Source organism: Bombyx mori, chromosome 9, assembly GCF_030269925.1.
Source record: "Bombyx mori chromosome 9, ASM3026992v2".
Lineage (NCBI taxonomy): Eukaryota > Metazoa > Arthropoda > Insecta > Lepidoptera > Bombycidae > Bombyx > Bombyx mori.
In genome coordinates this window covers 10,929,444-10,953,884 of record NC_085115.1, presented here as the reverse complement: position 1 = coordinate 10,953,884, position 24,441 = coordinate 10,929,444, and the positions used below count along the sequence as shown (strand labels likewise).

The window sequence follows — 24,441 nt, the reverse complement described above, 5'->3', positions numbered from 1 at the left end:
AATGTTACCGAACTGTTTTGGTCCGAACTTGAATAAATTAGATATGAAATTGTAACTTTTTAAAATGCACATAATATTATAGATAATGCGAACATTCTAAAAGGGCGTGTATCGTGGGAACGTTTCTCACTCTCGAACCTAATGAAAGATGAATGATGAAAACCTCGATTGCTATGCAATAATATCTAGCACGCGCTTTTACAACCTTGCTATATATCTACGCTACTTATACAATCCGTCATTTAGATCACGCTAACGACATTTTCAATTAATTTGTAGAAGATATGTACCTTCGTGAAGCTGCTGCCCTTGAGCTGTTAGATCTTCTTTGTAGGCGCTCGGGCAGCTGTTAGCAAATAAATATCCCCCTCTCCCTCCACCCGGCCGAACGTACGCTCGTCCACCTGTCCTCGTAAAACAAGAAAGGTCACAAGTACTTAATCCTTCCATTTAAAAAAAACCCGCACATAATATTCTCTCCTACTGGAACCTGAGTAATGTAAATCTTCACTACGATCTTGGGTCTCGAACCTATTTATTGCAAGTAATAATATTGTTCCCTTATTAGCTTCGTGTTCTTTTTCCATCCCTTTTAATACGTATAGGGTGTCGCCGGGAACGGTAACTGTGAATGGGGAGCGATGCCGTGAAGCAGTAATGCGTTTCGGTTTGAAGGGTGGGGCAGCCGTTGTAACTATACTGAGATCTTAGAACTTATATCTCAAGGTGGGTGGCGCATTTACGTTGTAGATGTCCATGGGCTCCAGTAACCACTTAACACCAGGTGGGCAGTGAGCTCGTCCACCCATCTAAGCAATAAAAAAAGAAATAAAAAAAAAGCTTTGTGCTTGATTAACATGTGGTATCAACAAGACGGTGCCACATCGTATACAGCCAGGATTACAACGAAATTACTGCGAGACCTGTTTCCCCAACAAGTTATTTCAAGAAATGGTGATGTTAATTGGCCTCCACGGTCTTATTTTTGTGGGGATATCTGAAAAGCAAAGTTTATGCAAACAAACCAGAAACGCTTGAGCAATTCAAACAAAATATTCGTGATGAAATTAATGAAATACCGCGTGAAATGTGTGAGAATGTAATGAAAAATGTGCTCAAAAGGGCTCGCATTGTATTCCATACATAACAGCCGACATTAAATATAACATTTATCAATCTCTTTCATCTCATTCTCTTTCAGTTAATCAAAATTTATAAACAAACAAAGTAGCACGTATACTTTCTCGGCGGACACCCGATAGCAATAGTTACGACGAAACTTTTTTGTCAAATTTTACATGTTTTTCATAATTAAAAAAAAACATTGAGTAACGAATAAAGCATTTAAAGTAAGCCAAGCACTGATACAGATACATTCTTCGTGTTAATAATTTAGATTACGCACGAATTTATGATAATGAACATGAAGTTATGCTAATGAGTATTATAATTATAATAAGCCTTTTTATTTCTGGTTTTACAATCTTAGGTGGATATAACATTACATTAAACAACAAATTTGAGTTTTATTATTATGTTAGCTTAAATTATTTTAGTAATACTTGTACGTATTAAAATAATTATAAATTAACAAGAAATCCCGCTTTGGGTAAAGGCCTCCTCCAAAGATGCGCATTTTTGTCTGTCTTGTGCTATGAAGTGCCGGTTTATGCTAGCTGATCTTTTCAGATCGTCTTCCCAGCGGGTTAAGGTGTATTTATGAATACGAGTTCTACCGGGGCATCAGTGCTGTAGAAACAGCTCGAAGGATTAATAATGTGTACGGCGTTGGTATCGCAAAAGAAAGCACGGTCGGTACGTTTTTGGTTTCAACGTTTTCGTTCTGAAAATATCGACCTTCAGATGCAACCCTGTGGACGGCCGGAGACCAAAGTGGAAAATGAAGAATTAAGGGCTATTGTGGAAATGGATTCATCACAAAACACTTCAGCTGCAGCTGCAGGCTTCGGGGTAAGTAATAAAACTGAATTAATGCACTTGGAGCAAACCGGAAAGTAAAAAAACTTGAACGATGGGTATGTCATGAATTGAGTGAATCGAATTTGCAAACACGCGTCGACTGCTGTGATATTTTGCTCAACCGACACAATAATGAAGAGATTTTAAATCGAATTGTGATGAAAAATGGATACTGTACGATAATCAGAAGCGCTCGTCGCAATGGCGGAAACCTGGAGTAGTTTTGATAGTCGTCGTGGCCTAACGGATAAGACGTCCAAACCCTGCCCTAAACGAAAATTGATTCAGAAAAAATTACTTGTTAGTGTTTGGTGGACCAGCATCGGTGTCGTTCCCTACAGGTTTCTAAAATCTGGCTAAACGATTACGGCAGATATCGATCATCAGCAACTGCAAACCATGAAGGAAGAACTAGCTGCTAAACAACCGAGATTGGTCAATCACTCTAGGCCACTGCTGCTTCACGACAACGCAAGACCACACCCTGCACAACAAACAAGCACTAAGTTAGATGAGCCACAATTGGAATGTCTGCGACATCCACCGTACGCTCTGGACTTTGTTCGAACAGATTACCATTTTTTCCGGAATTTGGACAACTTCTTACAAGGAAAAAATCTCAAATTCGATGCGGCAGTCCAAACCGCCTTCAAAGAGTTTATTGACTCTCGCCCCCATGGTTTTTTTAGTAAAGGGATCAAGGAACTACTTATGGGATGACAAAAGTGCATAGATAATAAAGGTGCATACCTTGATTAATTAAATATATTTAACAAAAAAAATATTACATCCTCGCCAATTTCATATGTAAGGACCTAATTAATACTCGTATATTCAACCTATTTTCATCGATTATAAGTCCGATAATACTTGTAGAAGCAAAACAACCTGTAGAATAAGCAGGCTTCAGAAAAGATTACTCTGCTATCGACTACATCCACACCATTAAGTTAATTATAAAGAAATATGAAGAGTAAATATGATGAGACCTCTTTACATAACTTTTATTGACTATTAAAAAACGTTCGATTCGGTCACACACGCAAGTATATGGGAAAGCTTAAAAGAACATGAGCTAGATAAATACGTAAATGCGATTAAAGTATATACAATAATAACAAAGGAAGAATAAAGGCCCCACATGGAAAGAGAAGTAAGACAAGGGGACCCGCTTTCACGTACTGTTTTTATAGTCATTCTCGAAAACATCATCAACAAGCTGGATTTGAGTAAAACGGGACTGTATAAAAAAGGCGCCCAATTAACTCATCTGAGGTTCGCTGACGACCTGATGTCCTCTCAGAAGCAGCCAACGATGCAAAATATGATAGACACTACAACAAGCGAGTCTGAAAGTTTTTTTTTTATTGCCCTTGTAGGCAGACGATCATACGGCCCACCTGATGGTGAGTGGTTACCGTCGCCCATGGACTTCAGCAATGCCAGGGGCAGAGCCAAGCCGCTGCCTACCTAGTTTGGAAATTAATTTAACGAAGACAAAGATAATGACTTATACATAGATGAGACCCATAACTGTTAACAGTAACTCCCTAGAATATGTAGAATAAGGCTCGAAATAAACAGCAACATCATGGAAGTAGGGAAAAGGATCCAACAAACCGGAATAAGCACTGGACCCTAAAAGAAATATTTGAAAAAAAACTTACCAATAACTCTCAAAGCAAAATCTATGAACTCATGTTTACTACCGAGCTTAGCTTATGGAAGTCAGACCTGGAAATTCTCTACACGAGTCATGAATAAAATCAATACATGTCAAAGAGGCTCAGAGCGAAGCATGTTAAACATAACGAAAATGGCCAAATAAGACACATAAAATAAGAGACACCACATCACTAAAACATTGTAAAGTAAATTAATTTATCGAATTTTATGTTTTCCGTCTTAAAAACTTAGAACTTGTTATCCTAAACAGAAATTAGAAACCAATCAAGTTCTTTTTTCGGAAAACAACTTTTGGGGCATTAAAACGCAAGCAATAAAACTATATCTGTACAACGATTATATTCAAATGCATGTTATTGAAAAAGGATTAAAAAAATAGTTATTTGTGCAACAAGAGAGCAAAGTTGTTTTTTGTTTCGAGTGCTAATTTTGAGTCCCGAGCCAGCGAAGGATTCTATGATTGATTCACCAGCGTAGCGAGTGACTCAAAGTTAAAATCCTGAGCGTAGTGAAGGACTCAACAGCATGAGATGCTAAAAACTTTGCTCTCGTGTAGCACACATAACTTTTCACCTCAGCAGTAAGAACACATAATACCTACTTATTACTTAGGAGACATAGAAATGAACAGGAATAGATTGTTAAATAACGTTTAACACGTTACGCTATACGCTACCTATCAGCATCAGCGAATTTTTTATTCCCTCTATTTTTTTAAATTGCGTTTTGATACCGCGTCCCTGACATTTATTTTTCAAATGTATCTATGTTGAAATTCCAAATAAAAATGTATTGGCTAACTACCAATTTTATACTATTAATTAGACTTATTTTTATTAAAATCCAATAATAAATTAAACATATAAACAATAACATTTAAAAAAAAACGTAATTTATTTATTACAAATATCTTTAAATCTTAGGGTATTACGCGTTTCCGAACGTGTTTTTTTTCCGATCGAATTCCAAAATCGAATTTCGAAGAGGTTTATTTTTTTCACTCGCTTTTTTATATGCATGTTAAAAAGACAGCACAGTAAAATTCGAATGTTTCAAATTTATAGCTGAACAATGTCAATTCGTGGCACTGAAGATTGAAAAATGAAAAAGCTACTATTTTTGTTTTTTATTGCTTAAATGGGTGGAAGAGCTCACAGCCCACCTGGTGTTAAGTGATTACTGGAGCCCATAGGCATCTATAACGTAAATGCGCCACCCACCTTGAGATAAGTTCTAAGGTCTCAGTATAGTTACAACGGCTGCCCCACCCTTCAAACCGAAACACATTACTGCTTCACGGCAGAAATAGGTGGGGTGGTGGTACCTACCCGCGCGGACTCACAAGGGGTCCTACCACCAGTAAAGACCCACAACGCTACTTTGATTCAAAATCGCATTTTGTTCACTGTTGTCTCACAGAAAAAGCGGCATGTTTGAGCTGCTGAGGTGAAAAAATATTAGTTTTATTTCTAGCATGAGCTAGGTACCCAAGGAAGGCAATAAATACCCAATGCTGTACCCAGGGCAGTGCCTAAGTTATTACTATCATTGTTATGGATGATGATGATTTCGATACTATCCTTAATCTACAATTATCTATTTTTGGTGTAAAGACCGCATTGCACCACAGTCCTGTCAGCTTACAATGTGAGATTGGGTGTTAAGGATCTCTAAATCCCCCTCCAAACAAGTTTTTATTCTCGCCCACCACCGAGCTTCACTTCATCGAGCGATCGCGAACGCATACACATCTTTAACGATTACATTATCTACTACACTCATATTGCACTTCATTATTATTTGTTCTTCAGTTTTTATCTTTTAATAAACCTGTAAATACGAGCCAAATCGTTCCATTGAAGAGAATAACAAGACATCCAGCAAGGAACATTGGGAATGCAGGTCTACATTCAAAATCAACATTTATTTTTATTTTTATTGCTTAGATGTGTGGACGAGCTCACAGCCCACCTGATGTTAAGTGGTTACTGGAGCCCATAGACATCTACAACGTAAATGCGCCACCCACCTCGAGATATAAGTTCTAAGGTCTCAGTATAGTTACAACGGCTACCCCACCCTTCGAACCGAAACGCATTACTGCTTCACGGCGGAAATAGGCGGGGTGGTGGTACCTACCCGTGCGGACTCCCAAGAGGTCCTACCACCAGTGATATACAAGCACACCAGTGATATCCTGCTTGTATATACCTGCTTGTATATACAAGCAAAGTCTGTTTTTCCTACATTATAAGTAACTTTGAACTACTCAGAAGGACATTTACCTGTTGTAGATTGGGAATTAGCATACTGGACGAGGTCGACGCGGTCATAAACGAAAACAACCAACTTTGAAATTGTTAACAGCTGCTGACAAACAATATATTCAACATTTTATTTAAACTACTGAGTGACCCCGCAGTAGTCGAAATTCGACTATAATTATATGAAATTAAAATATGTTTAAAAATTATTATGGTTCTATTGTCAAACACTATTATAATTCGGCAATTTAATCACAGTATTCGCCAAAACTGCACTATAGATCAATAATATTAAAGACAAACAATATTAATCTATTTTCAATTCGACCACAGACTTTGAACAATAACAAAAGTTTCCCAATTGACAGTAAACAAAGATATATTTTTATATAATGTGTTATGTCAAATACATGGTAGTGTGTGTAATGTTTTCTTTATTGACTTAAAGTATCTTTTATGCATTATTTAAAAAAAATTATTAGCATTGTACACTCCTTCTCTATATTCGCTATAAGTGTGAGAAACTTGATACTCCTCCGTCCGCGCAATTTTCGTAAAAAAGGGGTACAAAGTTTTTGCTTTACGTATTAGTATATAGATGTAAAATAACAAGAATAAAGTTGCTAATGATTTTGATTGTACATTATCTATTTCTCTTCAAGATTACCTTATCTTCTTATCTCGTAATTAGCAGAGGTCATTCAAGTAGGTTATAGCGATATCATTCCTCAAACGAAAGTATTATTATGTAATGTATGTACATATTTATAACTAGTCAGGTCATAAGCATTGTCACACAGTAAAAACTTTTCTTTTAGAATGCTGGCCACAAAAATGTTTATTGAATTCGAATTTCGAATTGTTCATGAAAATAAAAATGTATACTTTTAGAATTTTACTCATTTTTAAATATGGAGTGGACGCTTAAAGAAGACCGTGTTGCAGTTATTGCGTTGCATCGTTGCGGTTACGCGCCAATTCAAATTTTTAACATACTGAAAACTTTGAATATAACCAAAAGATTCGTTTATCGTACCATCAAACGATACAATGAAGACTCTAGTGTAGATGACAGGTCAAGAAGTGGTCGCCCTCGGTCTGTTAGGACTCCAGCAGTGATAAAAACTGAAGGCGCGAATTCAAAGAAATCCCAAACGTAAGCAGAACTGTTGGCCCTTCAGACGGGGTTAAGCAGAACCACGGTGAAAAGAGTGTTAAATGAAGACTTAGGGCTTCGGGCATATCGAAGAAAAACAGGACATCGTTTGAATGCTCGTCTAATGGACCTGAGACTGAAGAGATGCCGCGCTTTGTTGAAGCGGTACGCGGGAAAAAAATATCGGGAAATTCTTTTTTCGGATGAAAAAATTTTTACCGTAGAAGAGAGCTACAACAAACAAAATGATAAGGTGTACGCACACAGTAGTGAAGAAGCGAGTAACCGTATTGCGCGTGTCCAATGAGGTCATTTTCCATCCTCGCTCATGGTATGGTTGGGAGTTTCTTATTGGGGCTTAACAGAGGTACATTTTTGTGAGAAAGGTGTAAAAACGAATGCAGTTGTGTATCAAAATACAGTCCTGACGAACCTTGTGGAACCTGTTTCTCATACCATGTTCAATAACAGGCACTGGGTATTCCAACAAGATTCAGCGCTAGCTCATAGAGCGAAGAGCACACAAGACTGGCTGTTGGCGCGTGAAATCGACTTCATCCGGCACGAAGACTGGCCCTCCTCCAGTCCAGATTTGAATCCGTTAGATTACAAGATATGGCAACACTTGGAGGAAAAGTCGTGCTCAAAGCCTCATCCCAATTTGGAGTCACTCAAGACATCCTTGATTAAGGCAGCCGCCGATATTGACATGGACCTCGTTCGTGCTGCGATAGACGACTGGCCGCGCAGATTGAAGGCCTGTATTCAAAATCACGGAGGTCATTTTGAATAAACTTTAGTGTCATAAGAATCTATGTTTTGTTAAGTTCATTTTGGTATATGAATGGTTACATAATGAATAAACTTGTTTCAATTATTTTACATTAAACATGTGACAGAATTTATGACCTGACTAGGTATATGCAACTGTGATTTATGACGCAACTTGGCAATGAAAAATTACTCTTTCTTGGTGACTACTTAATCCTGGCAACTTTTCGTCGTGACCCTTCTTCCTTCTCAATAATCCTCTGACGTTTCCTCTCAGGGTCGTGGCTTCTGCGAATGACTCACTCGTGGAATGTTTTGCCCAACTCAGTCCATTCTCGGCTGCGTGGACAATCGTGTTGAGGGTAGATATTATCTGGTCCGACCTGGTCGTTGAACTTCTGCCTCTTAGCCTTCTTCTTCTTATTAAGTAAATTCAGAAATATAGTCATTTCTAGAAAAGACTCGCATACTTTATTGTACTGTGCCGGATACCAGATCCTTCTCTAAATTGTTGACAATAGCTCTACAAAATCAACTCAATACTGATAAAAGTCAAAGTCAAAGTAGAGTGAGACAGATACCTACACGCCTCAAGCTGCTATGAATTATAAGCTATTGCTATTAAGGCATTTATGATTTTAATATTTTCAAAGCTAAAATCCAAAAATAGCGCTTGGCATTCTATTATAATAAATTGTGACCTGGCCAGGACAACCTATTCATTTGTTGTAGGCGAAAAACAAGTCAAAAGGTTTACTTTTATTTCCCGTTTATCGAGTGTAAAAAGAAGTTTATAAATATGTTTTTGGAAAACAAACACTTCCCTTACTAACACCACGCCACTGGACTCCAAGCACCATGTCTACTGCCATGAATGTAACTTTGTAGAACGGTAGGTTTGAACGGTCGCCACTATGAGTCTTCCCTTCTCTTATTATACCTACTGCTTTGCGCCTTGTTACTGTCGATGGTATTTTTTAAAATAAAGGGTAAAGTTTATTCTTCTTCTTCTTGTCCTTGTCTCACATTAGATGGGGTCGGCGGCGTAGATATGTTGCATAAGGATTTAACAAGAATTTTACTACTGGCCGCTTAGCTGGCGTCCGGCGTCCCTCCTGGTCCCTCCATGGAAATGCTCATTCTGGCATAAAATTATAGCCAGAATAAGTCCCTTAATCCCCTCCTGCGACATCCGCGAAACATAACAGAACTACCCCACAATGCCCCTTTTTATTGCTGTAAAGAAAGTGGACTTCCTATAATGTTAACTTTTTCAGCGCTTGCACTGTTTGAAAAGCAGTTCGAATTAATGTCAAATATCAATAAAACAACAACAATGTAGAAATGTGAACGAATTTATATGGAAAATACACTTTAAGTTTAGTTTCTTTATTTTTACAGTTTTTGTGTTGTAATAATGTAATATAAAATTAAATGTATTAATAAAGTAAAGTAAAATTACATGTAATGTAAAGTATTGTAATAATGTAATAGTAGTCGATTTTTAATTTGATATGTTGTCTTATTTACAAAATGATATCAATAAGTAGGTACCTACACTTAGAAGTTCATAGATCATATAGGTTATTGCCTTTTCATGTTTACTGCTTAATGCAGTGTACAAGCTTTCCGATTATAGTTTCCATTTTCATTTAAGTAGTAGGTATTAAGCGCCCACCGGGTAGTTCTTTTGTAATTATGTAATTAATTCAAAGCCCTGAACGTTAAGCTGTAAGGTATAGTTCAGTAAAAGTGCGTTCGAAGAAGTTACGACAACAAGAAATACGAACTTATTCGGTCAGCAAATACCGAAACCTTTCTAGTTTGACCATAGCACCGTGTCAACAGTTAGCTGAATTATGTGCAGTGGGCAGCGCCAATTTTTTGTAAGCACAAGATTTCATAACGGTCTGGTACTTTACAAGCACTTAAGTAGGTATATTTACTCTTTGTAAGCTAATGGATATTTGTTTGCGGTAAAACTAGTCAAAATCATTGTAGCTGTGTCCCTAATGTGAGTTTTGTTTGTCGAGATTATTTGATATTTCTATAAAACTAAGTGTCTTCTTTATCTTATAGATTAAAGACGTATTTATTTAATAAATGCTTAAAAACCAATTTTTCATTAGTTTCATTTTAGTTCAAATTCTCCGTTGGGGCGTTTCAAATGAGACCAATTACTTGGAGCACAGAAATGCTTTATTCATACCTGCATAACTGAATGTTGGATTTATTCTTGACGATATTGAGGTTATTGCACTGATTGTGATCTCGATGAAGCTGGACTAACAGAGTAGCGGTTTAGACTTTGAAAAGCAACCGATGATTTATCATACTCACTTTTAGTAACGGTATGACATGAACCTCTGTCCGCGGTGTTAACTAAACGCTATGTCTATATTTAAAGGAGGTTTGAAAAGAGTCCTCAACGATATCCAGCGTCTTGGCAGGATGGCATTTTACTTGTCCACTAGTGACGCTGATTGCTGATTACACATACTATGAGATGAGTATTCTTCACCCTTCGAGGACAGGCTTTCATAATTAGTTTGAAGTCGTGGTGGCCTAAAGGATAAGGCGTCCGGTGCATTCGTATGTAGCGATGCACCGGTGTTCGAATCCCGCTGGCAGGTACCAATTTTTTAAATGAAATACGTACTTAACAAATGTTCACAATTGACTTCCACGGTGAAGGAAAATAACATCGTGTAATAAAAATCAAACACGCAAAAATATAATTCGCGTAATTACAGGTGGTAGGACCTCTTGTGAGTCCGCACGGGTAGGTACCACCACCCTGCCTATTTCTGCAGCAGTAATGCGTTTCGGTCTGAAGGGTAGGGCAGCCGTTGTAGCTATACTTAGATCTTAGAACTTATATCTCAAGGTGGGTGGCGCATTTACGTTGTAGATGTCTATGGGCTCCAGTAACTACTTAACACCAGGTGGGCTGTGAGCTCGTCCACCCACCCAAGCAAATTTTTTTTTTTTAAAAATTCGTATTTTTAACTGGTTACACTTTGCTTTAGTTTATCTTAATATATCTTAAGATGACGTTATTTTATCAGTCGTAGCGCAAAACTATATCGTTTTAAATGTGCTCACTATAGTCTTTACATAATTAAATTGTTGATTGTTAAAATCATCCTATTCGTTCAGACGAAGGCTACAACACTTTTTTTAAATTTAAACAGCACTAAGAACCATCGTAGCTCGGCCTCTAGCATTGCTGATGGCCATGAACAATGGGAACCACTCACCATCAGGTAGGCTGTATGCTCGTCTGCCTACAATTGCAATTAAAAAAACTTTTAAACCACATTAATGTTTCTATTTAAAATAGTATTGTATTTCATTAATGTAAATGAATCATTGTTTTACTATTTCTACCATTACGACCTACCAAATGTTATAAATTACATTAATAAAATAGATAACTTCAGATATCTTGATCATCGTGTTCGTGAATGTCTCAAACAAGTAATGTAAATTTTCTGGAATGAAATGTCGGCGGCATACATGCATGTCTAATAGAATAATTTAGATTCCAAATGTAGGCACATAACTATTGCGTCATGCGTCACCAAAAAAAAGCTGCATAAATTAATATCAGTTAAATGAAAATTTTAATAAAAATATAAATGTACGGACAAAAAACTTCAGCCAGTACCTTTTTTCCTCTGTTTGGCAACCGATTTTATTATATTTTGAAAATTTTAAATAAGTATGTTTAGTTGTTGCTTGAAGATAAGCTATAGGGCTTTGATTTTTTAAGGAAAAAGTATTTTCCGAGCAATTAAAAAAAATTCATAACAAAATAAATTTCGTACATCTAAGTGATGAGGTGTCAGTAATTGTGGTCGTGTTTTTTTTTGTAATAGAAGGATTTTAATTGGTCCAGAGACTTTGCCACTCAACTAGAATGGGTGGGCGAGTCCGAGGGCTCAAGCAGGAGGAGCGGACTTCAAACGGAGTCCTAAAAAGATTTGCTTCAAGAGTGCATCTGCTACCTATCACCGGAACGAACTCGCGCCCTCTTAGAAAAACTTAGCAAGAGACTTATCATAAGCCCACGTGGAGCTCACAGGCGTCGTGAGGTCTTGTCACTTCCACCATGAGACTTGGGTTTGAAGTCTCGATTAGTGAATATTTGTACCGAAATATATGTAAGTACTTATAGGTATTATAATTCTCGGTAAAAATTAGAAGAGTTCATAATAACCTCTATAATTTTCTATTTCGTATTCAATAGCAAAATTTAAAATTTGGAATATATCCAAAAAAAAAAACGAAATAACATAAGTAGATGCTAATGCACCAATTATAGATAATCCAACTAAATGCACAATGATTACCCACTTAAAACGGACCGGTAATTCGTAATTGTGGTCAATAGGAATCAAGATTTTCTGTTCGCGAGTTGTTTCGCAACATGTCCTATTTGAGGCGTTTAAAGGGTTTTATTGAAAAGGATTATTTCGATTTCGAGAGGCCCGACATCAATTTATACAATTTCCATCCACAACTACGTATTTTACTTATTGTAAATGGTATATTTTTTAATAACCGCAACTCTCGTATCAGGTAATTTTTATCTTAGTAATTTTAACTTATAACATATGGCCACTGATTGTAGCTGGAGTATTAGACATTTTTAAATTACCTAAACTATAAAAGCGTTGCAGTAACGACATGAAAGGACTTAGTAATAAGTTGAAACAGCGAACGGTCACCTGAAGTGAAACGAAAGAAGTGAATCATGTTTTTTTTTAATTTACTAACTAAATTAAACTAAATAAAAGTATAACTGGCTTCACCGGATGTGTAGGCGAGCTCACGGGTCTCAGCCTGGAGACAGCTAACACTAGACCTAGCAAGAGTAGTGCTTCGCTGAATATACCACTCGATCGGAATCGCGACCCACTGAAAAGATCCAGCGAGAAACTCAGTGGGCTGTGTCTGCGAGTTAGTTCGACGAGAATGGTGACTAATGCTTGGAATGGCTAACAGCACCGATAGTGGAACGGGAAGTTCCGAAATGATGTGTGATAGTGAAGTCTACCTTCAGTGTAGTAATAATTAAATTGAGTTATTATTTGTACTGCGCTGAAATTTTTATTTATCCCTAGACCTAGTGCGTAACAGTATATCTAAAACATTTTATTACGGACATCAAAGATATCAATAACATTAATAATGTTTTTCAGATTAATTTGGCCTGGAGGATCTATTTTGTTATGCATGCTAGCTGTTTGTTTGGAATCGATGTTCATATATCATGGCCTCACTACTAAAGACTACTCATTCGCTACAGAATGCTTCTGTTGTTTTGTCCTGCTGGGGACGATGCCTGTAGTCAGTTTAAGTGTGCTCAAAAACAAAGATAATATCTTAGACTTGATCGAAAATATGAATGAAACTTTCATTTATATACGCCGTTTAGAAAGCAAATATCGGTATGATGGTTTTGAAGTATTTTTATTAGCCTAAATATTTGACAGAGGCCGGTATATGTCATTTATTTTGACGTCCCAGAATGCAAGCCTTCAAAGAGTCTTTAATCGTTTCTAGTCCTATCTAGTTTTTTTAATGAGTTTCTACACTATGTCGTCGTGGATTTTCTTTTTTTTATGAATACTAGTAACACAAATCTATACAAGAACGTTTAAGTAGGTACCCAGATCCCTAATACCTACTAGATGTAATCAAAAAAGATACTTACTCTGGCCAGGAATCATACGTGATCATACCTGGATTCGATGGTATAGAAATCGGGATCACTAACTTAACTAAGAGTCCCTAAGGTGAGCGCGCATAAGGGCGCACCTCATAGATACTACAACATAAGCGTCAACAGCGAACCATAGTTGGAAGTATCTATGTTATTTGAAGGAATCTGAATTTAAATCGAAAAAGACTAAACAGTTTTTTCACATGACCGTTTTCTCCGCAGTTAACCCATTTTTTTTAAATGTGTATAAAGGCGAAACTTGTGTTTTCAAGCGAAAAATATAGCCACAGTCACGTTTTTTTTTAAGTCACCAACAAAACAAAAGAGAAAATGTTTTAGATATTATTCTATTCTATCAGCCCACAGGCACCCGATATCCACTACTGGACATAGGCCTCCTTCAAGCCTCGCCACAAAGATCGGTCCTGCGCTGCTTGCATCCAACGCATTACTTATCATTTTATCCATTGTATTATATACCTACATATATTATAAATCTTGAGGTGTTAGCGATTATCGTCATTGCCATTACACGATATTATTTTTGAGATTCTTTTAATTACACGCTACGCTTAGATTAGCGACATCATTTTTTCTATACATTGGGGGTACTTTTAATTTTATTAATAAATTTTCATCCGGCTGTCCTCTCTTCACTGTAAGATAGTCTGTGGAGGCCTAGGCACACATACAAGACTTGGTTTTATTAATTATAATTTTTTTTTTTCAGTAACTCATTCTTAGAAGGGCAACTAATAATTTGGAAATTTTACAATGCGTGGTTAATATTTTGTTGTATCGTGTGCGGTACTTTTTTCATGTTCCCAGTTTTTGTTCTAATGTACCAGAGTCTATTTCCTTCACTGGACGAGGATACGACTAGGCCACTAGTGTTTCCGATATGGTTGCCCAAATTGGACGGTTATAGTACACCCATTTATGAAATATTTTTAATTTTGGAAATTAATTATTGCTTGATATTCCTTCAAACGTTTTGTGGTAAGTTATTATATTAGGTATTAATAGACTGCTTGTGATACCAAAACGAGAATAAATTATTGGATTTTGTCATTTTACAAAATTAATGTACTTATTATAAAAGTAAAATCTGTAGAAAGACTTTTGTCTAATGAAATCTCTTCCAGTAGGTACACCCTAAAGATGAAATAGCGAACGGTTAATTTCGATAAACCAAAAAAAAAAACGAAAGAACTTCAAAGAACCTCATAAAACTCTTAAAAAAACACTATGTAGGTACTTTTAAGTATTATGTTAAACAGAGCACATACGATCAAAGAAGTTATTTCGTGAAACCATAATTCTTACGTAAACATAGATTCCACGTGCCAGCGTACCTATCTGAATTTTTCATAAATTTGAGTGCATTACAAAACATTTTAGTTGGTAAATTTATTTTTGCACGTGGTTTGCTCGTTTCTGAGAACAATTTCAATATGGCGTATTAATTATGTAAGTAGGTATGCGATTAACGATTTTGTTCAAAAATAATGTTTAATCTCTAATTTTCAGTTTACATCTACACATTGTTTCACATACTTTTGCATTTTTATTACATACTCCACATGATTAAACTTGATTTAGAAGCGATATTTGACGATATTGACGAATCCGTTGCCCTATTACCGCACCGTGATACTCGTAGGATTGAAGTTCAGAAAATCCTAAATGGAAGGATGAAGAGGGTCGTAACGTGGCACATATCTGTGTTCAAGTAAACTCATTTAATTGTTTATGTTGAATTTAATTTTAAATGATTGCCCAAGATCTACATTTGTCTTTTAATGATAGAAATCTAATTATTTTTCATTATAGAAATTGGTTTCTTTGATTTGTATCTGAGCGATTAATACTTGTAAAAGTAGGAACATATTTAAATGTATAATTAAATTAGTATCATCCGCCGGTCATCGTTGTCGTAGAACCCGTCGTTTGCGACGAAGGGCTCGGCGAGTAAATTAATCCACAGACACAGCCCACTGAGTTTCTCGCCGGATCTTCTCAGTGGGTCGCTTTTCTGATCCGGTGGTAGATTTTGCGATGCGCTGCTCTTGCTAGGGTTAGTGTTAGCAACGACGTCAAGTTTGAGCCCCGTGAGCTCACGTACATGTTAGGTTACGCTGACATAGTCTCTCAAGGCTTCATCATCTCATCATCTCAGTCTGTCCCCTGTACACTGCTCATATAGACCAGTCCGTTGCCACCTGCATCCGACGTGACTATCTGCTAAGTGGCCGTCCCAAGTCGTCAACTTTGGTTCTTCTACGGATCTCCTCATTTCTGATTCGGTCTCGTAGAGAAATACCAAGCATATCAGGTTAGAGAGGGAAAAAAAAATATCTGGTTATAATGTACCTACCGGAAATCCTAGCATATTCTAATTCTCTCGTGTTAGACATGCACCACGTTTTACAAGCTTTCATTTTGTCACTCCGTGATCAAAAGCTACCAGTCGATTTGTAGATCGTAGGTTATAATATATCGTAGGTTATAGTAGTTGTAATCGCATTTCCTAGGTATACCAAACAAGCCCGGCGTTGCCCGCCTTTTTTCATTTACCACGATAAAAGGTATCCTGTGCTAAAGATACCTACCACCATCTAGATACTTACATCCAGGCTACAAACTAGCTTAGTGCTTAGTAAGTAACTTACAAACACTTTGGATACAATTATTGAAGTTCTGTTAACAGCACCTACTACACGGAGGTAATCCTCAAAAGGACTGGTTATTCGAATGTCTAATGTGATATAAATATTATGCTACAGAGCAGTCGAAGCGGTGTCTTCTATTTATGGTCCACCTTTGGCTTACCAAGTAATGTTCACTTCCATTGCGATTTGTCTAATTGCCATCCAAATTACACAGGTAGAGTACCTACATATTATTTTATTTTAGTAGGTACCATCATTAATAGGGATGATTAAATCGTCCTGCCTATTTCTGCAAAGGAAGGGTGAGACTATATTGTTTATTTTATTTTATTTTATTGCTTTTTTGGGTGGACGAGCTCACAGCCCACCGGGTGTTAAGTGGTTACTGGAGCCCATAGACATCATTAACGTAAAGGCGCCACCCATCTGGAAGTATAAGTTCTAAGGTCTCAGTATAGTTACAACGGCTACACCAGCCTTAAAACCGAAACGCATTAGTGCTTCACGGCAGAAATAGGCGGGGTGGTGGTACCTACCCGTGCGAACTCACAAGAAGTCCTACCACCAGTAATTACGCAAATTATAATTTTGCGGGTTTGATTTTTATTACACGGTGTTATTCCTTCACCGTGGAAGTCAATCATGAACATTTGTTAAGTACGTTTTTCATTAGAAAAATTGGTACCCGCTTGCGGAATTCGCACACCGGTGCATCACTAGATACGAATGCACCGGACGTCTTATCCATTAGGCCACGACGACTTCAACGGACAAAGTCATTCATGAGTAATTCATCATTCTTATCATAATTATGGTAACGCTGACCTAACTTAACATCCATAATCCGATTTCACAACATAATAATTGGGAGTTTTTTGAATGAGCGATTAACAGGATTTTGAATGCAACCGGAGTCCATACATTAGAGAAAACCACTAAGTACGTTGGCTTAAGATTTGAAACACGAGATCAATAATTTGCAATACTTTACGTTTGAGCAAAGAGTTCTGCTATAGGGCTGTATTGCTAATCGTATCACATCACATCTATGGTAGGCAGCGGCTTGGCTCTGCCCCTGGCATTGCTGACGTCCATGAGCGACGGTGACCACTTACCATCAGGTGGACCGTATGCTCGTCAGCCTACAAAGGCAATAAAAAAAAAATCACATTTTGCAATTATTATTCTTCGATCAAGAGTACCTACTACTGACGAAACCAGGTTAATTTATTATGTATTTCTGATATACATTTCTAAATCACAAATTACCGGTTTTAAAAAGTTAGTAACGAAATGATGATGAGTGATGAGTTTGATGTTTTTCAGAAATTAGAAAACGGCATCTTGGATATAAGATTTACAATGTTAGGAGTTGCTGCGTGCCTGCAAATGTGGATACCTTGTTATCTTGGGACTCTGTTAAGGAATAAGGTGACCATTCATTTGATTCAGAATTTAAGCTAACGTAACCGGTTGTGACATAAATGGATAGTTGTGCTATTTAAATCATTCACCATTTCTCCAATACCGCCCTTACCATAAGGGCACACGGGGCCCGTGCCCAGGGCCCCCATTCTCAGGGGGGCCCGAAAGACCGACAATTTCTCTCACACGTTTATTCTCAAAACATTTTTGTCGGTCACATTACACTTTTTTCACAAATCAGTAATCAGAAGGTATTTACAAGGCATATACTATGACTATGATAGAAGATTTTGCTCAACAGAAATCCAGAAAGAAACCGTTATCGAAATCGTAACCAAAAATCCAGCAGCATTCTAATATCATTAATGACATATTATATCATACTGTATTTGATTACCTATAATAAATGGTCTCAAACTCAGTAAAAAAATGTTATTATAATTCGCTTTTTTTACTTTCTAAAAGGGCCTCAAATTCTTGTGTACCCAAGGGCCCCATCCTAGTTTAAGACGTCCCTGCATTTCTCCCGTTACTGAGCAATAAAAATCAGTCAGTATCATAGATAATAAACATATTATTTATGAGTCGGTATTTAATAACAATGTGAGACTTCGAGCTGAGGGCCGTTTTTAATACTTTATTGAATCTCCTTAAAAAGTGCAACGTGATACGCTTTAGCTGATTTTTTTTGGGCTAGAAGGAAATCGCCGACCGGTAGTGATATGCGAGGTAATATGAAGCTGCTTATGAATACAATTTCAATAAAAATAAAGTTTTTCATTTAAAGGCGTTTGGAGTCGGCGAAGCATGTTGGAACAGTGGCTGGCACCAGACTCCACTAGGTAGGATGATCCGACAGGATATTATCATAGTCTTGCTGAGAGCCCAGCAACCAGTCACTATAAAATTCCCTGGACTGCAAAGTATTCAACTAGAAACATTTTCTTCGGTAATTTTTAATTTGTATGGGTATTATTATTTTTTATTGCTTAGATGGGTAGACGAGCTCACAGCCCACCTGGTGTTAAGTGGTTACTGGAGCCCATAGACATCTATAACGTAAATGCGCCACCCACCTTGAGACATGAGTTAGTTTTATAGTGCAATGGCTCCCCACCTTTCAAACAGAAAGCGATACAGCTTCACGAGAGGAATAGCCGGGGCAGTACAAGCCCGTATGGGATCAGAAGACAAACGACTAGTAAAAAATAAATACGAACCTTACATGTTTAGTGTTACACCGTCTTACACAGTAAATTATTATTAGTAAATTATGTATTGGTATTGTGAATACCAATTTTATGACTTGATGCCAGTATAAAGACATCTACTTACATTAGGCTATATCTGTATTAAGTTGCCAATTGTCATGTTTAATAAAACACTTTCATCTTTCAGATTATGACCACATCATACTCGTACTTCAATATGTTGAGACAGTATAGTTGAGGAGTTTAAAAAAAATCATTATAATGAAAATATTAATTCACAGTAAATGTTTCAAGCACATAACCCATTGAATTTCTCTCTGGATCTTCTCAGTAGGTTGTGATATCAATCTCGAGGTAGATTCAGCACTGCTTTTGGTAATGAAGATGTTAGAAGATTCTTTCCGGCAGAGGGTTTGCCCACAAGTTATGGTGAAGCCAGAATAGCCTATCAAGGCTACTGGTAGATAGATAGAAAAAAAAAACAACCACATTTAGTAGCTATTATACAATAGTATCTTTTAAGCACTATACCACACTTTAGTTTTCTTAATTAATAAATAATGTTTACAGTATGGTGTTTTAATGCAAAGATCCTTTATCTTCTGGAAGCAAAAAGTATATTGGTACTGGCCCTTTGCTTGTGTGAACAAGTTCTTCATGCCTTATAAGCTGGGTTGCTGCAAGGCCATACAGTAAACAAGGTATACCTGAAACAAAATTTACTACCAAATTGATCACTATTGCCATGGCTGATACACAAAAGTCGAAAGTTTTGAAGTCGACGTGGCCTAAAGGATAAGACGTCCGGTGCATTCGTGTTGAGCGATGCACCGATGTTCGAATCTCAGGCGGGTACCAATTTTTCTAATGAAATACGTACTCAACAAAAGTTCACGATTGACTTTCAGGGTGAAGGAATAACATCGTGTAATAAAAATCAAACCAACAAAATTATAATTTGCGTTGGTGGTAGGACCTATTGTGAGTCCGCGCGGGTAGGTACCACCACCCTGCCTATTTCTGCCGTGAAGTAGTAATGCGTTTCGGTTTGTAGGGTGAGGCAGCCCTTGTAACTATACTTACCTTAGAATTATATTTACCTTAGAACTTATATCTCAAGATGGGTGGCGCATTTACGTTGTAGATGTCTATGGGCTCCAGTAACCACTTAACACCAGGTGGGCTGTGAGCTCGTCCACCCATCTAAGCAATAAAAAAAAATTAAAATTAAAAAATTCTAAGTATAAATTTGTTTAGTTTATCATGTTTATTTATACCTAATGCACACAAGGGGTAACACAGGGAGTAAGGGAAGATCGGAATGCTACCTTCACCGGCCCTATTGTCAACCCCAACTGCACGCGCCGGATGGCGGCGGCGACCAACAGGTTGCCGTGGTGCTCCCTGCTAGAGAACGAACGACAACTCTGTCAAGAGTGTACGAATAGGAAGAAGAATGCACACAAAAAAGTGATTTACAAATAAGCTAAGTACTGTAAACTTTAAATAGCTCTCCTAGCCATTTAAAGTTTAAAAATGTAAAGTTGTAAAAATGTCACTTAAGCCAAAAAGCCTTTCACCCCTTGATATAGATTTATTCTTAACACACACTATTGAAACTTCAAACTTAGGGTCTTGAGATGATGGTAGCATTCACAGTGACCACTGGGCTTTGGCAGCAATTTTTTTATTATTTTTTTATTGCTCTTGTAGGCAGACGGGCGTACGGCCCACCTGATGGTGAGTGGTTACCGTCGCCCATGGACTTCAGCAATGCCAGGGGCAGACCGCTGCCTACCGCTTAATACTCCCCACAAGCCTCATTTGAAGAAGGACATGTGATAGAGCTTGGGAAACACTGTGGAGGGGAACTCATTCCATAGCCGGGTGGTACGTACTTAGCACCAGATGTGCAATGACATTATTTATAAATCTATGCAATAAATAAAAAAACTAAACAAGCGGTCTCAACATCACCTCAGGGACTCATCTGCCTACTTACTACAACTGTAAGTTTATAAATTACTTTTGTGCCTTATTCATTTTTTCAACAATGTCCAAAAATTTTATATCTACTAACTAATATGTAGTAAGTATCGAATGAAAATCAACATGAATTCAAGCAAACAAAATCTGAACCGTAAACTGAACACTATAAACATAAGTTGGGCCTTCAGTTAATAGTAATGAATAATATATAAAAAATGTATTTATAAATTGAACTACAAAAATTTTTATAGTTACATACCTAAATTTGCAACCTTTATAATTCTCATAAATTTATCTGACATATTTAAGTCTTCTGCCTTTTTTCTAGAACAGTGATATTTTATATATGGAAAACAACCAGTTCTTAATATTTGATAGTTGGAATTACCAACCTTCCAATTAAAATTTGACATTCCAAACTGATCATCTTTCACATAACTGTACTGAAAAGAATGAATATTATTATACTGTAATAGATGTCTAAATAGTGTTATATAACTTAATATTTATTTATTGCTGTTAAATTTTGAAATTTCAAATCGCACATGGTTTGCAGGATATCACCTTTACAAAATAAGAAGTCCAAGGTGGTTCGTTACACTGAGTTAAATAGGCTGTTAGAACCTCGGATGATGTGGGTTTATTTGAAAATCTTGCAATCAGAGTAGCCATACATTTCCATTCCTGGCGTATATGAGGAGATACCACAAACATGATTTAGAAGAAATAATTTCTAGCTGAAATTACTTTAAAGTTAGAAATGTTTGTTTTATTTTCAAACCAATATGTAATGAATTAGTGTAATGTACGACAAATTAAACTTTGAAACGTGGTCTTTATATTTAGCTACGATTTAGGGTTTGTATGTAGTTCAGTTACCACCTAGCGAACTTGGTTATAAATTAATATTGATACATATGTACACAAAAATATTAAATGAAATTAATTGAAAATTGAAATTGGACTGATTACATACGGTAGGTACCATAGATTATACACTTAATATTGTAGGTACCGTAAAATGGGGCGATTAGGGACAAATTCCAACTTTATGAGCAATTTTAAGGTAGTTGTTGATGTATATAATGCTATATCAGGATCAAAATGATTGAGTCTTGGGGGCATCTTTGTTGTCTAATTTAAAATTATGCAACTAGCATTCCAGTTTAAGCAAAAAATGCAAAAAGAGGTCTAATCCCTATTTACCCGAAAATTGCGGTTAATTGGGACGAAATGAGAAATTTGCTAGGGTTGGCACTACTTTTATTTTTATATATAGTTTTAATTTATTTATTTATTTAGTTGCACCAACAAAGTGATCATCAATAAAAAAAATGAAAACTGACAAAAGTACATGGCAGACATCACCTCAATTATAGGTGCAATCGACAGTACATTAACAACAATATATATATTTATTTATTTATTTATTTATACATATATAGTGGGCTTTCTTAGAAACGGTTTATATTTCTCCGTTCTTGGTAAGTACTTAGGGGCTGATATTTCTATCTGGGTTAAGAGATTAGGTGTGTCGGTTATTCCATGGATTAATCAGATGAATACCCCCACTCTGAACAAATATTAAATATTTTATTAAGTATTACTTAGACATTTTTGTCCACCTTGAGATTTCATTGATCTTGTTACATGTCTCTGCAAAATCGACTTACTTATATTAAATTGCTTATCTATTTCAACTAAAGACTTATTCCCAATTTCGCTTCGAATAAACCAGATTTTTACCAACAAATTTAAAAAATATTTTATAACTACATAGACAACCCTACAAACCTGTACCTATTTATACTTAGGTCGTTTCCATTTCACGTATTCTCATCCCAATTGACCCCTTTTTCGTTGTTATTTATACCTAAGACGTCCCCAATATCCCCAAAAACAACAGATTTTTACATGTATTTTTATTTAATCAAATACATTAAAATCAATAACAACAGAGACTTACCTTTAATATATATGCTGGTTCAAACACTAAATAACGTTTATAAATCATAGCCGTCTTCTATTATTATCAAATAAATAAAAGAAAGCAAAGTTTCTAGAACTAAAATAATTACCACCACAGGAAGTTAATTTGAAACGCGATTATTTATAAGTTAGCAGCTATTATCATGCATATTCAGATTTGTTTTGTGAAATTTCAACATTCTACTATTAAACTACAAAAAACGGAAGATTTTGCAACGAATATAAAACCTAAATTGAGCGTCGAAAGATTTTCCCGGTTTTTTCCCGATTCGCCTCTCAATCCCTAATCGCCCCATTTTACCGGTACCTATGTACTACATACATATGTCAATAATTTCAATTTGACATTTTTGATCGGTGACAGTAGTGCTATTTTTCCAACAGAAAAGGCATAAATATCATACCATAGTACAGCCTAACCTTTTATATATATTTTTTATAAAAAATGATAATAGGTACTGTAATTAAATGAAATGAAAATTAAATGAGATGATACGGGATGAAATATAATCTTAGTAAATTGGCGGTTATTTACTGAGACTTTTCAGTGGACTGGAAGATCCTGAGAAGCTACGTCCAGCGTTTTGTTTCATTTCCCCACATTTTTTTACAAATACTTCAGTTAATAAATCACCGTTATTACACATTCAAACCTGAAGAAACACTAGTCCTCAAATATATTAAGTGTATAATCTATGCACTATAGTAGAATTATTTTGTCCGTGCAGTTTGGGTCATAAAACCTAGCCCGTCTAGGCCGGTGGGCATGTTGCGCGGGCGCAACGCCATTATCGATAAAAACAAATGAGTCATCGAAGGCATGTACACGGCGGCGGGGTGGTATACGAAGGGTGGTGAGACATTTCATCATTTGGACGGGAGCGGGGTGGTTTACCAGGGGGGTTAGACATTGTTATGTTATGAGTAATTTGTTGTACCTACCTGCAAATTATAGTACATATGTCGAAGAGAAATGTGATTTTGTGCATTTGCTCTCTAAATTTCTTTAGTGACAAAATGGCTACTCCTTTGTTTTGTACCAAAATGTCAGAATTTATTAAAATATTTTGCTTGTTGGCAAAAAATACCAGCATAAGCACGTGTTATTATCAACAATGTGTTAAATTTTTTCACTGAAATGAGAATAGATCCCGAAAAGTTACAAAGTGTTAATTTCTGCCGTTATCGTTAACTTGCTGCGGCGATATGTGGTGTAAGTTTTCGATAAATGATTGTTTCTTTAATTTTTATCACTAACCCACAAAATGACAAAACTAAATACACTATCGATAACGCTTATCGACAACAATAATGCGCATCACTATGCCCATCCATAAGGCTCGTGAGTGGAAGAGAGAGCAAAATACTCGCTTCACCGCTCCGATTTTTTATGACCCAAACTGCACGGACAAAATAATTCTACTATAGTCAAATTAGAAAAATTCACACAACTCGCTCCTCGCGTTCCCAGAGTCCTGTCATCTATCAACACAAGTCTAGATAATAATGATATCTATTATCCACGATGTCCACCGGAAAAGCAAAAGAAAACAAGTCCATACAATAC

The 24,441-nt window shown here is 36.5% G+C and overlaps 3 protein-coding genes across 3 annotated transcripts in view; 2 read left to right on the top strand and 1 right to left on the bottom strand.

Moving 5' to 3' along the window:
* The first annotated feature begins 1,776 nt into the window (after positions 1 to 1,776).
* LOC134199433 (histone-lysine N-methyltransferase SETMAR-like) lies at positions 1,777 to 2,700 on the top strand. The gene is made up of 2 exons (XM_062670277.1): positions 1,777 to 1,971; positions 2,368 to 2,700. The coding sequence occupies exons 1-2, from the start codon at positions 1,777 to 1,779 to the stop codon at positions 2,698 to 2,700; spliced, it is 528 nt and encodes a 175-aa protein (XP_062526261.1).
* Positions 2,701 to 12,250: 9,550 nt separating this feature from the next.
* LOC119628934 (odorant receptor 13a-like) lies at positions 12,251 to 21,844 on the top strand. Its single transcript, XM_062670120.1, has 8 exons — positions 12,251 to 12,441; positions 13,065 to 13,313; positions 14,319 to 14,587; positions 15,119 to 15,320; positions 16,375 to 16,474; positions 17,587 to 17,691; positions 18,473 to 18,634; positions 19,084 to 21,844. Exons 1-8 carry the CDS (start codon positions 12,290 to 12,292, stop codon positions 19,132 to 19,134), a joined length of 1,290 nt encoding a protein of 429 aa, XP_062526104.1. The 5' UTR covers positions 12,251 to 12,289; the 3' UTR covers positions 19,135 to 21,844.
* Positions 19,418 to 24,441, bottom strand: part of Rel (relish) — a 52,055-nt gene continuing 47,031 nt past the window's right edge. Inside the window, 1 exon segment of the mRNA NM_001102465.1 lies at positions 19,418 to 19,603. Within this exon segment, the coding sequence (NP_001095935.1) occupies positions 19,559 to 19,603 (45 nt within the window). The 3' untranslated portion in view covers positions 19,418 to 19,558.

Bases quoted from the DNA above. Each gene is read 5' to 3' on its own strand.
- LOC119628934 (XM_062670120.1), top strand. From the start codon at position 12,290: ATGTCCTATTTGAGGCGTTTAAAGGGTTTTATTGAAAAGGATTATTTC. The intron at 12,442-13,064 runs GTAATTTTTATC...AATGTTTTTCAG, and splicing joins AACCGCAACTCTCGTATCAG to ATTAATTTGGCCTGGAGGAT. The intron at 14,588-15,118 runs GTAAGTTATTAT...TCTAATTTTCAG, and splicing joins ATTCCTTCAAACGTTTTGTG to TTTACATCTACACATTGTTT.
- LOC134199433 (XM_062670277.1), top strand. From the start codon at position 1,777: ATGTGTACGGCGTTGGTATCGCAAAAGAAAGCACGGTCGGTACGTTTT. The intron at 1,972-2,367 runs GTAAGTAATAAA...ATCGATCATCAG, and splicing joins CTGCAGCTGCAGGCTTCGGG to CAACTGCAAACCATGAAGGA.